This window comes from Ctenocephalides felis, unplaced genomic scaffold (genome assembly GCF_003426905.1).
Source record: "Ctenocephalides felis isolate EL2017-DRISC unplaced genomic scaffold, ASM342690v1 CF-g0.4_SCAFFOLD_03570, whole genome shotgun sequence".
NCBI classification, from domain to species: domain Eukaryota; kingdom Metazoa; phylum Arthropoda; class Insecta; order Siphonaptera; family Pulicidae; genus Ctenocephalides; species Ctenocephalides felis.
The window spans coordinates 19241475-19257382 of record NW_020539724.1 but is presented as its reverse complement, the minus strand read 5'-3'; the positions used below and the strand labels follow the sequence as shown (position 1 = coordinate 19257382).

The window sequence follows — 15908 nt, the reverse complement described above, 5'->3', positions numbered from 1 at the left end:
CAGCCTTCAGGCCCCTATCCTCCTTCCCCGAATTCACATCCACCTGGCCCCTGTCCCGCAGCATCTACGACGACCCCTCCCACGCCGCCGAACGCATCACCGTCCCAGGATACCGCTACTTGCCAATCCACCGCGAAACCTACGGCTACAGCCCCAGGGACCTGTACCCCCACAGATACGACGGATTGGACAGATACAGACCCAGTGAGTACAGATAATAGATAATGGATAGATGGGTAGATGATAGATGTTTTGGACGTATTTGCAAACTGATTGATTAAGATATAGATTTAACCTAATTGATGTTAAAAAACTAGTGGGGCGCATGGCATCGTGCCTTAAGGCAAATTGCTGGAACTTCCCGTACCGTAATTAAACATTCAAGGAATGAAAATAATCAATAATTGTTCTGAAGATTTTCAAATAGATTATTTATTATAAATACATACTGTAAATTTATAAGTGCATTTTAAAATTTTGAATTTTTTTTCAAAGTTTAAAATTTTTTGGAATATAAAAAAACGTCTTTTTAAATATTTTTTTTTAGATTTATTTCAAATTTTCGAAATATTCTCAAATTTTGGTAAGAAATCATTTTTTTCAATTTTTCATAATTGAGTTTTTTTTTGAAAATTATTTCGAAAATTTGAATTTTTTGAAACTTTTTTTTTTAAATTTAATATAAGCAAAATATTTTTAAATTAATCTAATGTGATAATCCGTTCTCTCAAAAACTGTATAACCGTTTTTACACCTTTTATGCTCCATACCTCCGAAACGGCAAAATTGCCTTTTTCAAAAACGCCGCGATCGAGTACGAACCGAATGATTTTTTAATCATACAAATCGGTTTTTCCATACTGTCGAAAATGTCGAGGGCATTTGTTCGAACCATATAAAAAAACTTCATAATTAGGAATCTTGGTACGGAATCCAAAAACATTTACACAAAATGTGTACAAAATATTAAATTCTCTATAAAATATCTGATAATTTGATGTACATATGTCCAATAAACATTTTTGACCGCCAAATGGCTATTTTTTAACTTATTTTTATTGAGAGTCCATAACCGCTAGACCTTAATTAATTTTACCAGTTTTTCATTTCGTTAATACAAGTAAAATGTTTTTTGAATTATTAAAATCGGACGCTCCGTTCTCTTAAAAACTGAGTTACCGTTTGTGGCACTTTTTGCCCCATATTTTCGGAACGACTAAACCTGCCTTCGCCAAAAACTGATCAGCACGTCTCCTTATCAATACGAATCGAATGCTTTTTGAATTATTCAAATCGGTTGATCAGTGTTCCCGAAATCGTCGACGGAAATTTGTATCCGAACACACACTTACACACGCACACACTCACATACACATACATTCATTGCTTCTAAGGTATGCCAAAATATTCAGAAACTTTTGAAACGTAAAGATATATAAAAATTTAAAATTTTGATTTTTTTGCGATTACTATAACTTGCCCTACGGGAAGTTAAAAATGGTTTTATTCAGAATTATTTTTTTTTCTAGTTATTTTTTTAGACTACCCCCTCAATAATACATAAAATCGAGTTTTCTGCAGACGACATAAAGTTTTGGACTAATTTTTATTCAAAGCAATAATAATTATGAAAAAGCATTATAATAAATTTTTATAATTATGATAAAAGGGTGAAATTGGAGTTGATATAAGCGATTTACTATTTTAGTGCTTATTAGGGGTGACTGGGTACGGTTGTGCCAAGGTATGGTAGTGACAGTCGTCATAAAAGCTAAACTATACTGATTTTGACATAAGGTCTAAAGGGAGAAAGATCAAGTATGTTTGTTCGAACAAGTTGCCATTATGCTTTGGTCAGTACCTTACATTAACATATAGAACACTACTTTTAAATAATCAAAAGTAAGTTTTTATGTTCGAATTCTTTTAATAATACTGTTAATTGTATACAAGTAGATCACTTTGTTAGCTATTTTATTGTATGAACATTAGTAATTATTTACAAGTAATTAATTTTTTTTTCAAAAATGTGCGTTGGGTACGGTTGTGACAAATTTTGGAGTTCGGTGTCATGTATTTCTTGTACTTTTCGAATGAAGATATAACAGATAAAAAAATCTAACTTAACTAAGACAAAATACAAAAGAGAAAGGAAAAGAAAAACTCAACATACAAAAAATAAAATTTCACTAAAAGTTCTTGTTAATTTTTTTTTAAAAAAATATGTTTTGTTATATATAAGCTTTGTTCAAATATATAATTTATCGCGATTTTTATCCTATCTTGCAATGGTTTGTAAATACGATTAATTTATTTAAATTTATTTATTTATATATGTATATATACATATATAAACAATACCAAATTTTGCACAATTTCTTTGCAGTTAAACTATTTATTTTAGCATTTTATATAACGGATAAGAATATATTTATTTATCTGTTATATAAAATGTTCGTAATGATATAATTTCTTCATATAATTTCCTTTATATGACATAATTTCTGTATTTTAAACTAAAATACATCTATTAAAATGTCAAAGAAACTGTGCAAATTATCACAATTCTACATACAGACGATGCCTTATCATTAAAAATTTCAAATGAAACCAACAAAAGCAAGCTTTGCTTCACATGAACAACCAAAATGCTTTTTTAGACACTTAACAAAACACACAAGCATCTCATAACACACAACTAATCATAATCATTAATTTTAATTAATAAATGTTCACATTTGAAAAAGGTTATTATCACAAGAGTAATTATAATTGGATATTTTATACTTTGAAATTTGTTTCTGAATAGATTCAAACTATTATATGTAATCAAAATTTTTATGATTTTTAGATGATCTCTTTGAGTATTAATAATTTAAATAATAAGGAAATAAAGTTGAAGTAAAAATACATTGTTTGGATAATGATGACACACAACAGTGTCGAACGTATAAATAAATATTTTATTATTCATTGTTTTCTTTTATTTCGACGATTGCTAAAATCAACATTCAAGAATAGTTTTCTAATTTAATTAATTTAGCGTCAAATTAATTTAAATTTTAATGCTCCCTTTGATTGAAAATAATTTAAGAAGTAAATATATAGGTTCTTGGAATTTAACTAAATTAGTTTTGAGTAAAGTTAAATGAAATATGAATATAAATGAGATAATGAAAATTGTTGGCTTTCTAATATTTATTATTATATTAAGAAAGTTAAAGACATTATTATAGATATTAATAATTTTGAAAATAAAACTGAAGAATAATTTTAAAAATAATAATTTGTTATAAGAGATTTAGTTTGTGATTCAGAACAAAATATTTTTTTATTTTTGCTAAAATAGGCAATTTTCACTGCCGAGTCGATTTGATATTATTTGTGGAATTTTCTTCATAAATATATACAGCAAATATAAACTTGTATTTCCTTTACCTGGGTTAAAAATTATTACTCTTGTGATATAAAGATATTGGCGCCCAATACCAATATTCTGTTTCATATATTGTTTCAGAGGAAGTTTAACTGAATCAGCTTGAGCCAGCTTGAAAAAATAATCCAGATGCCAAATTTTTACACATTTGCACCATCATATTTGCAACTAGATCGTTTTGTTTAAATATAATAATCAACTATTATTAATAGCCAATTTGTTAACTAACATATTATCAATAGCAATAGCGCAGGACATGTTTGGATTACTGGATAAAAAAACTGCCAATAAAATTTTAAAAGATTATTCCAATTATTTCGAAAATTTATTTTAAAAAAATATGTATTTAAAGTATCTGATTTAGTCAAAATTTACAATTGAGATCTATCTAAATTTAAAAAAAAATCTATTACAATTATCCGTGTCTACTGCCATGCATTATATAATTGTTAAAGTGTTACTTAATTCTGTTAAATGTATATATAAACAAATAATATATTATAATATATTATAAGAGTTTGTAATCAGTTGTTGAAATAAAAGTTCGATTTTACACAAAAATTAAAAAAGGTTTTAAACATCTGGCAAAAATGACGAATCATCGCAAAATTTCTATTAATAATTTGCTATTCGTAATAAATTAATATTGGGAATGCTATTAACATATTTCATGTTGCTTGGAAGAATTTTCTTTTTCATCAATAATTTAAACTAATAACCCCATTCGATCATTTTTGCTTGCTGTCGATAAAACCTGTTGTATTTAATTTTTTCACCCTGATCCATTTTATTTCAGATTTATCATACTGTTATAATAAATATCCATATCTTATCCATATCTTATATGAGTATTAATCATAATTTTTATAATTTATGTTCACATCAATTAGATAAAAATGAAGTTAGAGAAAACTATTTAAAAAATGAAATATTAGGTCATTTTTTGCTAAATATGCTTATTTATTCAATTTAATTTAAGGCTGAAAATCTTACAAAAATGCTTATTGTCAGATTGGTATTTTTTAGAAACAGTCAAATTAAAATTATTAATTTTGATTATCGGAATTACTATCTTCTAGCAATGTTCAGTACAAAACGTTAAATATATCATAATTTATAAAGTGGAAAAAGCAAATTTAATTAATTTAATTTAATTAATTTAAAGAAACTTTCGAAATGATTAAGAAGTTACTATGCCTTTTTTCTTTTTTATATTTATTAAGTATTTTAGCATATCAAATATGAGATTATATAGATTCTAAATAGTAAATTTAATATATTTTTTACAATAATTTATATTTTTTTTTTTCAAAAATATTAATTTAAATCGAATGCACGTGACAAGAACTACACAAGATAATCGTTTAACTTTGGTAGTCACAAAGAAAAATCAGTAGAAGTAATTAATCCAGAATCTGTTTTATATACAGTTAAATATATCAGATCAGTTTTATCAAAATTTATATATGTAAATATAATATATAAAACACGTTTTCTTGACGTTGATATTTAAAAAGCGCCCTAAATTATAAATTTTGATCCTTTACAATCAATTTACAAATAAATTTTTATCAAAAAAACATTGTCTAATATTTATAAAAATTATATAAACTGAATTGCAAAATTAAAATTATTTATTCAAAGTATATAAGTGAGCTTTAGAACTTCACCCAAAATTAAAATTAAAATCCGAATTGTTTTCGATATACAGAAAAGAAAATCCTGACGTAGACGAAAAATTGTATCCACACATGCATTCACACACATCTATTTTTTCTTAGATATGATAAAATGTTCAGAAACTCCTGTATGCAAAAATTTTCATTTTTGATTTTTGGCCCATTACTATAACTTACCCTCGGGAGTTAAAAATATATGAACAAAGAGCTATAAGGAAAAAGTTATTTTTTTTTTTGAGACTTATATATTTATTGATAATTTTAAACATTTTTATATGTGCTTTACTAAATTCAAGAATATTAAAACGACTTTAAGAAAAATAATTTAAAATTCTTCAAATATACATCAAAATAAAAAATTGCTATATTATCATATTGAACATTTATAAGACAAATGAGATATATATGAAACTAGCAAACCGGGCAAACTCCGTTTCACCACCAGATGGTTTCATTTTATGTAACATTTCGTTTGGTGAAAGATGAAGAAATCAATTGCCTGCTGTTGAAATTGAATAAAAATTTGCATAATACACGTGATTGATTTGATGGTTTCCAATTGAAATGTTAGGAAACGAATAACTTATTTTTTCACTTTTTTGCACAATTTCACAGTGAACACAATACCGGTTTGACACATGAAATTAACTGAGCAGAGAACAATGAGTAGCTGTCAAACAAATGAGTAGCAGTCAAACAAAAAATATTAGTTTGTAGTACATGCTAAAAATCAGAGATGACGCTATATGTGTAAAAAGAAGAAGTGTTTTCCGCTTTTCTGTTGAAATCTTTTATCAATTTTCTTTGCTATAAACCTCACGGAGCCCGAGACCTTTCCAACGAATGCAAAATTGTCGAAATCGGTTCGTGCGTTCTGGAGTTATTTCGTCAGGAAGGAAACCCGACTTATTTTTATATAATAGATAATTATAAACACTTTATCTACGATGTAAATGGAAAAATAGAATTGAAACACTACTTTTTAATATAGTTCATCCATTTGCTTTTCATCTATAATTCCAAATCATAGCAAATTACTAAAATTCTTAACTTCGTTTTCATCACTTGAATGCAACAGAACGAGTCATGATTTCGATATATGAAATAGATGAAATAATAAATATTATTCTATTCTATTATTAGGCTTCCACGTGCCAAAGAAATACCAAAGCGCTCTGTTCGACCACAGCCGCGCCTGGCAAGACCATTTGGACAGGATGACCGAATTGGACGCCCGTTACCCATCCCGCTACGGCCTTTTGCTCAAGGACCGCGCCTTACCCGTTGGAGTCACCTCCACCGGAAAGAACGCCCCCGAATCATTGAAGGGCTTAGAATACGAACCCGACAACAAGCCACCATTCGGTAAGATTGCCTTGTTCTAAACGATGGATCTTTTTGTGGACAAATGATGAACATTGAAAAAATAAGAGACGATTGAGTTGAGAGTTATGAGGGATGTCTCATAGAAAATTGGTATTTTATGTTAGTTATGTCTTACATGTCTTTTTTGTGATGCCGGTTTTGTATGGGACATTCTGTGGAAAATGCACTCCTATGAATTTCTTAACTAAATTTTAATGCCGCATTTTCTTCAAATACAAAATATGAGTGCATAGTTTGAATTTACCAATTACATAAATTTCTTTAATTCTTGATATTTCATTTTACCGGTTTTATCAGATTTTATAAAAAAGCTAAAATCTTCACTATCAAGTACTCTCATTAACAATGACTTTCAAATAAATCTATATAACTTTGAATAAAAATATGTGCACAAAATATGTTTTTATTAAATTCGTGTCTCGTCATATTTTGTGTACAATATTTTTTCAAAAGGGTCATAAAAGTGTTCGTTTTAAATAGGTATTTTATTATGTGTTATATAACTTTGATAAAAATTCAAACGCGTATTTTATGCATCAGCGTTTGCGTATCCACCTTAAAATCAATTTAATTTTCATCGGTTCATTATACTGAATATAATAAAGATTTTATGTTTATTATAATTTAAGTATAAAATTGTAGACAATAATATTCTACGATTCAAAAATCTATAACACATAATTGATTTAATTTTAGTTTAAACTATAAAAAAGGGGAAAAACTCACGATTTATATTTCTTCTAGTAAGTGTAAGCTTAGATATGTTGCTTTTGTACTTTTAACCGAAAACATAAAAAAGCAAAAATGATATCCAAAAAAATGATAAAATATATTAATGTGTTGTGTTTAATCATTATTTATTTATTTGATAAATTCTTCAATGTTAAGAACAGCAAAACAAAATCTTGTTAGTATTAATTTAGTTCATAACATTTAGTTTTAAAGAACGATCAATGTCATAATATTATAATAATATAAATTAAATATAATATTATATATATTTTTCAATAAATTTTTTGAACACAACCGAATTTTTGAGTGTTTTTGGAATTTACTTTTAGTTATTTCATTAAATTTTAATGTTATAAAAGTTAGAAATGTAGAAAAAATACGTTCAAAGAATTTTACCTAATGCGGTGGAGACGCCTGATACTTTAAACTTCTCGATTTCAAAAGTTCTTTCTTTACACTTGCACAGAAGTACACAAGTCATCACTAATAATCGCAAAACAAATTATACTTTATGTTTTCATTTCACCATATTTAAATTATTGATCATGCAAATCTTTAACTTTCATTAAATTTTTTTATTAAAAATTTGATTTCCACTTTCGCATTTTTCATAAATGATTTACTAATTATGAAATCATTTCAGGAAGAACAAATCGCCATTATAAAAAGTTAAATATTAGTGAAATATATCACATTAATAGCTATTAAGATTGCATATTAGATTTAATTCCAAAACTGTTAGAGTAAATTATAATATCGGGAAAACGTTTTTAAAATCCCTATTTTTTCTAAATTGTCGTAGTTTTTAAAACATCTAGTTATCAAAAAATATCTAAGCTGCTTAATCACATTATTCTCGTGAAGCAATTATGACAAACAAATTAAAATTTCTCACTTTTTTATTTCATATTATCAAATTTCTTTTCTGACTAGATTTTCTTTTTTGTTTTATTAATGAAAATAGAATCGATTTGATTTTATTTCAAAAATACGGATTTTGTTATCAGTTTGTAATTAATATAGTAGTGGATCTACTTAAATGCACTAAACAGTAATGTAGTAACAGTATTTTAAAAAATCGACTACATATATAAAAAGCTTTTTATACAGTCCATCCTATAACGCAGTGAGTGCGTACCGTGTAAAATGGAAAAAATGCTATAAGAAACTCTGATTTCTTATTCTTGATTCTGTGGAAACCGTTTATGGCAGGACTTTTCAAACTTTGGCCATTCAGGACCCCATTCATGATTACGAGTTTCTTGAAGACCCCATACAAATTAAAAAGAAAAAGAAATTAATATTTTTAGATTATTCATTTATTAGGTAACAATATACATATGCAGATTTGTTGTAAACTAAACAAAAATCTAGACGTGATGGCGACCCTTGGTTAAATAGCCCTAATTTATCGTATCGTCATGTAGGGAAAGAGCGGTATTCAGAAAGAGTATCAATCGTTATATGAAGATCAATACATACAAAAGACATGTTGTTTGTATTTATATTTTGAATTTAAGAGTGCACATATCTATATGACAAAAATGAAACAAAAATTAACTAAAAAATTGTTCTCAACAAATAAAAATTTCAGCTGAATATTTTTTACAAAAATAAAAAAAACGTGCTGTGAAAGAGCTCTGATATTACTAAAACGTTGTCGTATACACCTTTGATATGAACTGGCATGTTTATATAACGTTATTGTAAAAGACTATAAAACTTATTGAAACCTTCTACAAAATCTAGTTTTTAGTCAAGTTACGAAGAAGTAATGTATGGGCTGTTGAACAAAAACCGCGCTATAGGAGGGGTGTCGCAATATCAGCTTCCAGAAAAATGAAATCTGCGTTTCCAGAGTACCACGATATAAATAGGGTTGACTGTATATAAAGAAACTGACAAAAATACATTATACGAAAAAACAATCTATATAAAAATAATTTTTTTGATCAAATCAAATAATGGATTTAAAACTAATCATTTTGATGCAAATTTCCAAAGCCAAATGCGAATAGCCTTTAATGGCATAAAATCCCCAAAATGTATTACAAGAACTAGCTTATATATTACACTACCCTGCAAAAGTTTGGACTCACTTAGGAAAATCGTTGTCTTTTTTATTCATCACTTTATTTATCGTTTTTCTTAGACAGTTTATATAGACGATATAGAAAAACAATTTATGAATAATTTTCGAGCGTTTCTTTATTCTCATTTATTTATTGTACAGATATATATTAATTTTCGAAATATTGTAAAATGTACAATGTTATAAATTAACACTTTGAATTACATTAACTATTTTTTTGAATTCAAATTAACTTTTATTCGATGCATTATCATTTAAAAATGCGCGCCAATGACTTCAAATCGAAAGGCCAACATATTGATAAAAAATGGCTGGATTGATTTTTTAAAAGTAAATGTTTTTAACTCGTATATTAAATATAATAATCAACAAATCTGTTACATTAAACTGTCTGAGAATGATGAATAAAAAAGACAACGATTTTCCCAAGTGAGTCCAAACTTTTGTAGGGTAGGTAGTATTATACTTAAATATTTATTTTAAGAACTAGCATTATATATTTCTAAATCAATTATTCTTTTAATCGGCATAAGCCTAGATCTTATTCTATTACAAAACCGATTCACCCAGGTGGCCGCCGCAGCCGCTCCCCGACCCGCCGCGATCGTTCATCAGTACCCCGTGGCGGTAGTTTACCGCGTGGCGGCAGTTTACCGCCAAATGCGAGAAGGCGTTTCTCGCCTTTCGACGATGACTTTTTCGCTCCCGATGAGGACGACATCGTCTTCGGCGGCAGTCGGTACGAACGCGGCGTCTCACCCCACGCCCGTCAAGACCAGACTTTTGCCGCCGCGGGAAAACGAAATCGCATACGACTTAGACGGTTGGAAATTTAGAGAATTACGATATTTGTTTTTTGGTTATAGTTTTATTTGTGATCGTTAAGTTTTTGCATCCCTTTGTTCGTTTTTTGAGATGACTATTGAAGTGCTTGAGTTTTCGACGTGTTAATTACTAATTTTTTAAGAGATTTTATGTAAATTTCGTTAATTTGTTGATAACAAAATTTAAATAATATTTGAATGTTTTCCTGATGAAGATATAAAATTGGAATTCTGTATCTTAAACCCTGTTAAAATTTATTTATGATGCATGATGAAGACTTTCGTCAACTACCAAAGACTGGTAAAATATAAGCAATGGTATTTCAGGAAATTTGACTTAAATCTTATTTTGAAATTGCTTTCAAGATTTTAGATCCAATAATAAATATTTCATTAACTATTCTGCTATATAAAAATATTACCATATTAATTTGACAATGGCATCTCAAACCGCATTTACACAAATTTGTTAGTCAGATTTTTCAGTAAATTGCTTTATTTAGGACAAAACGGTGTTATGCTCCAAGTTCACAATTTTTGTGATATCATAAGTAGATAGTTTCATGTAGATTCACTTTCCATAGTAGATTTTGAGTCTAAACTCTTCCTTCTTTGAATAATCCATCTGTATTCGAAAATCGAAAGGAAAAACATACATCGTGCCCATTTCTTTCATTACTAAACCACAAATTGCAATTGAGTTATCATCCATCACTTGTTGAATCCGGTTTATTTACTATAGTAACTATTTTCTTTTGCATTTGGATTTGTCTCATAAAAGTTCATATTTTATGTGCATTTTTTATCTATATTCGAATACAAAAAATGCAAACAATGTCCATTTCATTCATTGCTAAACCTTAATTCTCATTTGAATTACTCCTCATTTATAAAATTATTTAATCTTGTTCATATACTGTGATGAGCATTTTCTTTCACATTTGGATTTGTCAAATGATTTAAATTTTACTTTATCGATTAACTCAAATGTGTAATACCTTATTAGGCACGTAAACTCTTAATATTATTCCATAGAGTGAAAAAATTCTATAGTCAAAAAAAGTTGTTTGATATTTTTGTTATTAATAAGTAGAAGTTGATACAAATTATTAGTGACTTATGATTACCAATAATAATTAACAACGATGACTTCAAAAAGGTTCTTGCATGAAAATATATGATTTTAGTAAAAAGCAAATTTATAGTATTTATTCGAAAATCTTCAATAAACTTGTACATGTTGTTTACATATTTAGCAATGAAATAATCAACATGGCATCGAAATCCCAAATTTGACTAATCCTAAATTGAAATCAAAATTTTCGCCGCACTACTCCTACTTTTGCATTTATTTCACAAAATCCTACTATTTTTCTACCTAATTACTTTAATATGGAAGACTTTTAGATTTTACAACTAAGTAGACAAAATTAAATTTAATAAAAAGTGACTTAGTACTAAATTTCAATCTTCCTTCCAGTATAAATTTAAAACTGTGAAACATTTTATTTTCCTAAGCTAATATTTATTATAATCCTACTACTTTTCTACCTAATCACTTCAATATAGAAGACTTTTAGATTTTAGAACTAAGTAGACAAAATTAAATTTAATAAAAAGTGACTTAGTACTGAATTTCACTCTTCCTTCCAGTACAAATTTAAAACTGTAAAACTACCTAATTTTATTTACCTGAGCTAATATTTATTACTCAAATAGATACCCTTAATTTACATGCAAGAACCTAATATTCATCATTCGAAAAAGTGCAAGTTTTAGTTTCTAAAAATTTAATAAATCGTGTCATCTTAAAATTGGGTTCGCTTGGGTAAGTTTTACATATTTATTTTTCGTAAATTTTGTGTTTTATATGTATAGATGATAATTTTGGTAGTTAGCTTAATACAAATTAAAGACAAGATTTAAGACTCTTGACTTTCAGAAAACATTCAAATATATAATAAAAATATAAAGAATTTTATGTGTTTGTGGATGAATAACTAAATCTCTTGTAAATACCGGTGATATATCATAAAAGTGTATAAATTTTTTATGTGTATACTAATATTTTGATGTTGTGATAGTTAATTATGTTTGGATTTAAGTAGATGATTTATTTTGAATGTGTTACTGTAAATATTTATATTAAATCAAGACTGATGACTCTTGATGAAAAATAGAAATACATAAAATTCAAATTTATAAAAAATTAAGCTTATTGCTATTTATACACATAAATATAAATTTTAACCGTTTTTTTTAAACGTAATCAAAGGCTCGATTATTCAGATTATTTAGTATTTGTAACACTTGAAAATACCTAGGAATTATAAAATGCAATAAACAAAAACGTTTTCATAAAATTATGAAATAAACTTCGCTTTATATAAAAAATAAGGCAAGCTATTCAAATTTCTTGTTAAATTTCATTCCCATTTGAAACATTTAGCACATCATTATATTAAAAATTCGTTCGAAATCTACATCACAAATTCACGAAAAAAAATCATATGTGCTAAAAAATCACAAAAACATATCATAAACACCCACAGCAAAATACAACACACAAATTGGTATTATTTTTAACAAAAGTCTATTAAGACTCGATAAATGTTGTAGCTGTATAAATAATGCTTTATAGAAATTAACAATAGTAGTTTAGAAAGTAGTTTACATTTATTTGAGTTCAACTGATGAAAAAAATAATAATTAAATTTGTTGATCTGTGCATTTACAAAATTTGTGTACAAAAAGCAAAATTTAACTTTGGTATACTTTGGAGTCAATATCAAAATAAATTCACGTCAATTGTTGTCTCAAACATATTAACTGAGGATTCTAAAATAATTATTAAAATAAAAAGATATTCATATATTTTTTCAGCAACTTGATAATTTACAATAGACTTTATTAATTCAATTCCTTCGTCAGTTAAAATCAAATAAAACCAATCCTCAAACCATTATTACTCAAAATATAACTTCCTACCTTTTACTCAGGACGTCCAATTTGGTCACCATCTCGTGGTAGATCCGTGTCACCATTGCACGACCTCCTGAACCCCTCAAAGTTTATGCCAATGTCAGCAATTGCCCGTGACCCATGGTGGTGGGACGCAGTGCCCTCCTGGAAGCCATATGACCCCTTTCTAAGATGGGGCAGATCACCATCCTTCGCAAGGGACTCCTATCTCTCACCTGTAAAGAGAACGTATTTGTGGAATAAGCATCCAGCTCGACCATTGGGTAAGATAATTGATACATTAGAGGTTGATTGATGATGATAGCAAAATTATGGAGCTGGATTTTAAAAATAAAGCTGTTCTGTTTTAAAACATATATAAGTATGCAATAAAATCGCATGGCTTAATAGTCCAGTCATTTAAGCTAAATTAGGTAAGAATCTCGGAATTTGAGATATCCAGCTGTAAGTCTACTTAGGTATACTTAGGTGTATATTGACACTAAAAGTTGTCTCAAAACCTACATGTGGTATTGACACCTTACCATATATAGGTTTTAAGACAACTTTAGAGTGTCAATATACAAGTATTTACAGACTTGCAGGTGGGGTATCTCGAATTTCGAGGTGAACTTAATATAATGACTGGACTATAAACAAGATTTTCTTGAAACTAAATGCATATTCATACTTATAGCTCATAAATTAAATATGATAAATATAAGATTTGAATCCATATCAAATCAAATTTTGTGTAAATTGTGATTTCTATTATATTCATGACTACATAATACGACTAACCACAAGTTGTTTGCAAAAATCATTCCATTTTATACAAATTAGATATCAATTTTTTTATTAGTAAAATAGTTAATGCATTTTTATATGTTAATTGACCAAAATATAAAATCACAAAGCTTGAACAATTTTGCTTAAATATTGAATGCACTTTATAACTTTCAGATTATAAATTAAAATATGAAGATTATCAGATATAAATATCAAATTATAAATTAAAATATCTATCGAATTTTGTGTAAAATTTGATTTTTGCAAATATGCATGACCAAATTACTACTACCCACAAGCTGTTTTCAAAAAATCATTTTATTTTATTCTTAATTGCAAAAGAATTTTTTAATTAATGAGTTAGTTGATGCATTTAATACTTTAATAATTGTTAATGCCTACTAGCTAAATGCAGATTATAATTTTCAGTTTCTTTTAGTATAAGAAACTTTCTATTAAATATTGTGTAAAATATGATTTCTGCATGCATGATTAAATAAAAATACGATTAACCACGTGATTTTCAGAAGTCATCACCATTTTGCGCAAAATTGGATTGCAAAATACTGATTTATTTCTATTCACAAATTATAAAAAAATAACATGCAAATTGTAGAAAAAATGCAACTACAATTTATAATACTTTTGATACTTTTACTAACATACTACAAAATCTATTTAACCGGATAAAACTTTTTACCATATGTATTCAAATCTACAATTTTTTATATAAAAATTTATCTATCACAATCCAAAGACTATACACTTTGCTTTCTACCATATGAATTCTAATCTACAATTTTTTATATTTTAAATTTTTATTTTAAAAAGTTGCTCATTTGTCACAAGATACCTTTTAGAAATGTTTGTAGTGCTGAAGTAAAAGCCAGAACCTTGCAACCACAGGGTTTACGAATTCAAATCTTGCGTTACGCACAACCTGATATCAAACAGCAGTGATAAAAATTTTCATTTAAAATGCAGTCATAAATATATTGTCCAAGTGAAAATAGATTTTCAATACATTTTTGCCATATATGACATCACACTTTACAAGTATAAAGAAAAAGATTTTCATCACAAAGAAAAATCACAACCATTGGGTTGGTAAAAAATAAATACACGTAAAGCCTTACTAGACAGCCCCTACTACACGTGAGATTCAGTAATTTTTTTTGTCAAAACCAAACTTTAGTGCCTAGAAAAAAATGTCAATTTTTTTTAATTGAATTCAGGTAAAAAATAAATGACTCCCCTTTACTAGAATAGACTCCCACCCCTTTAAGCCTCACGTGATTAATTGACGTCTTCAAGACACTGGGCAACTACATTTACCCTACATTGTAATACCGAAATATTTGTTCAAAAGCATGTTCTTTAAGTGTTTGAATATTTCTCAATCATAACTTTATAATAATCAGCTGACTAATAATAATTAATAATAATCTGTATATTTAATGATACATTGCAAAACGTAATAGATGGGCTTCGCGCAAGTCTTTAATAACAATTTTTCACTCTAACCGCCCTCAAAACATGAAGCAAATGCTCAAAACTAATTTTAACCCTAACACGAATAACAATATTACATTAAATATCTCTTTTTCCTTTCAGCCACCGTCCGTTAAACCCCGAAGATTTTTGTGAATGTTATATATGAAAATTTGTTATGTAAATTAAATCGTAACACTTTATATTTAAGCACATGATAATATTTATATTATAATCATTTAACTGCCCGCTGAGACTAACGTTATTTATTTAAAAACATCTAATTATAATGTTAATTTATTGATATTATATTACAACATTATTTATTAATTCATTTATTTATATAAGATGAAGTCGTTTGATAAATTGTGAACGAATTTTGTGAAAAAACGTGTCTCGAAAACTCCAACATTACCCCCACAGTTTGTCAAATGACTTTGAAATGATGATATGAATTGGAAACGATATATATTTTTGAAAAATAAAATATTCAAAAAGCGATATTTATTTTTCATTTA

At 27.3% G+C, this 15908-nt stretch overlaps 1 protein-coding gene across 1 annotated transcript in view; it reads left to right on the top strand.

Annotated features, from left to right (window-relative positions):
• Positions 1–15908, top strand: part of LOC113383536 — a 43213-nt gene that overhangs the window by 1939 nt on the left and 25366 nt on the right. The window contains exons 2-3 of the mRNA XM_026621795.1: positions 4–204; positions 6259–6400. Coding sequence (XP_026477580.1) covers positions 4–204; positions 6259–6400 — 343 coding nt within the window. The remainder of the gene's footprint in view (positions 1–3; positions 205–6258; positions 6401–15908) is intronic.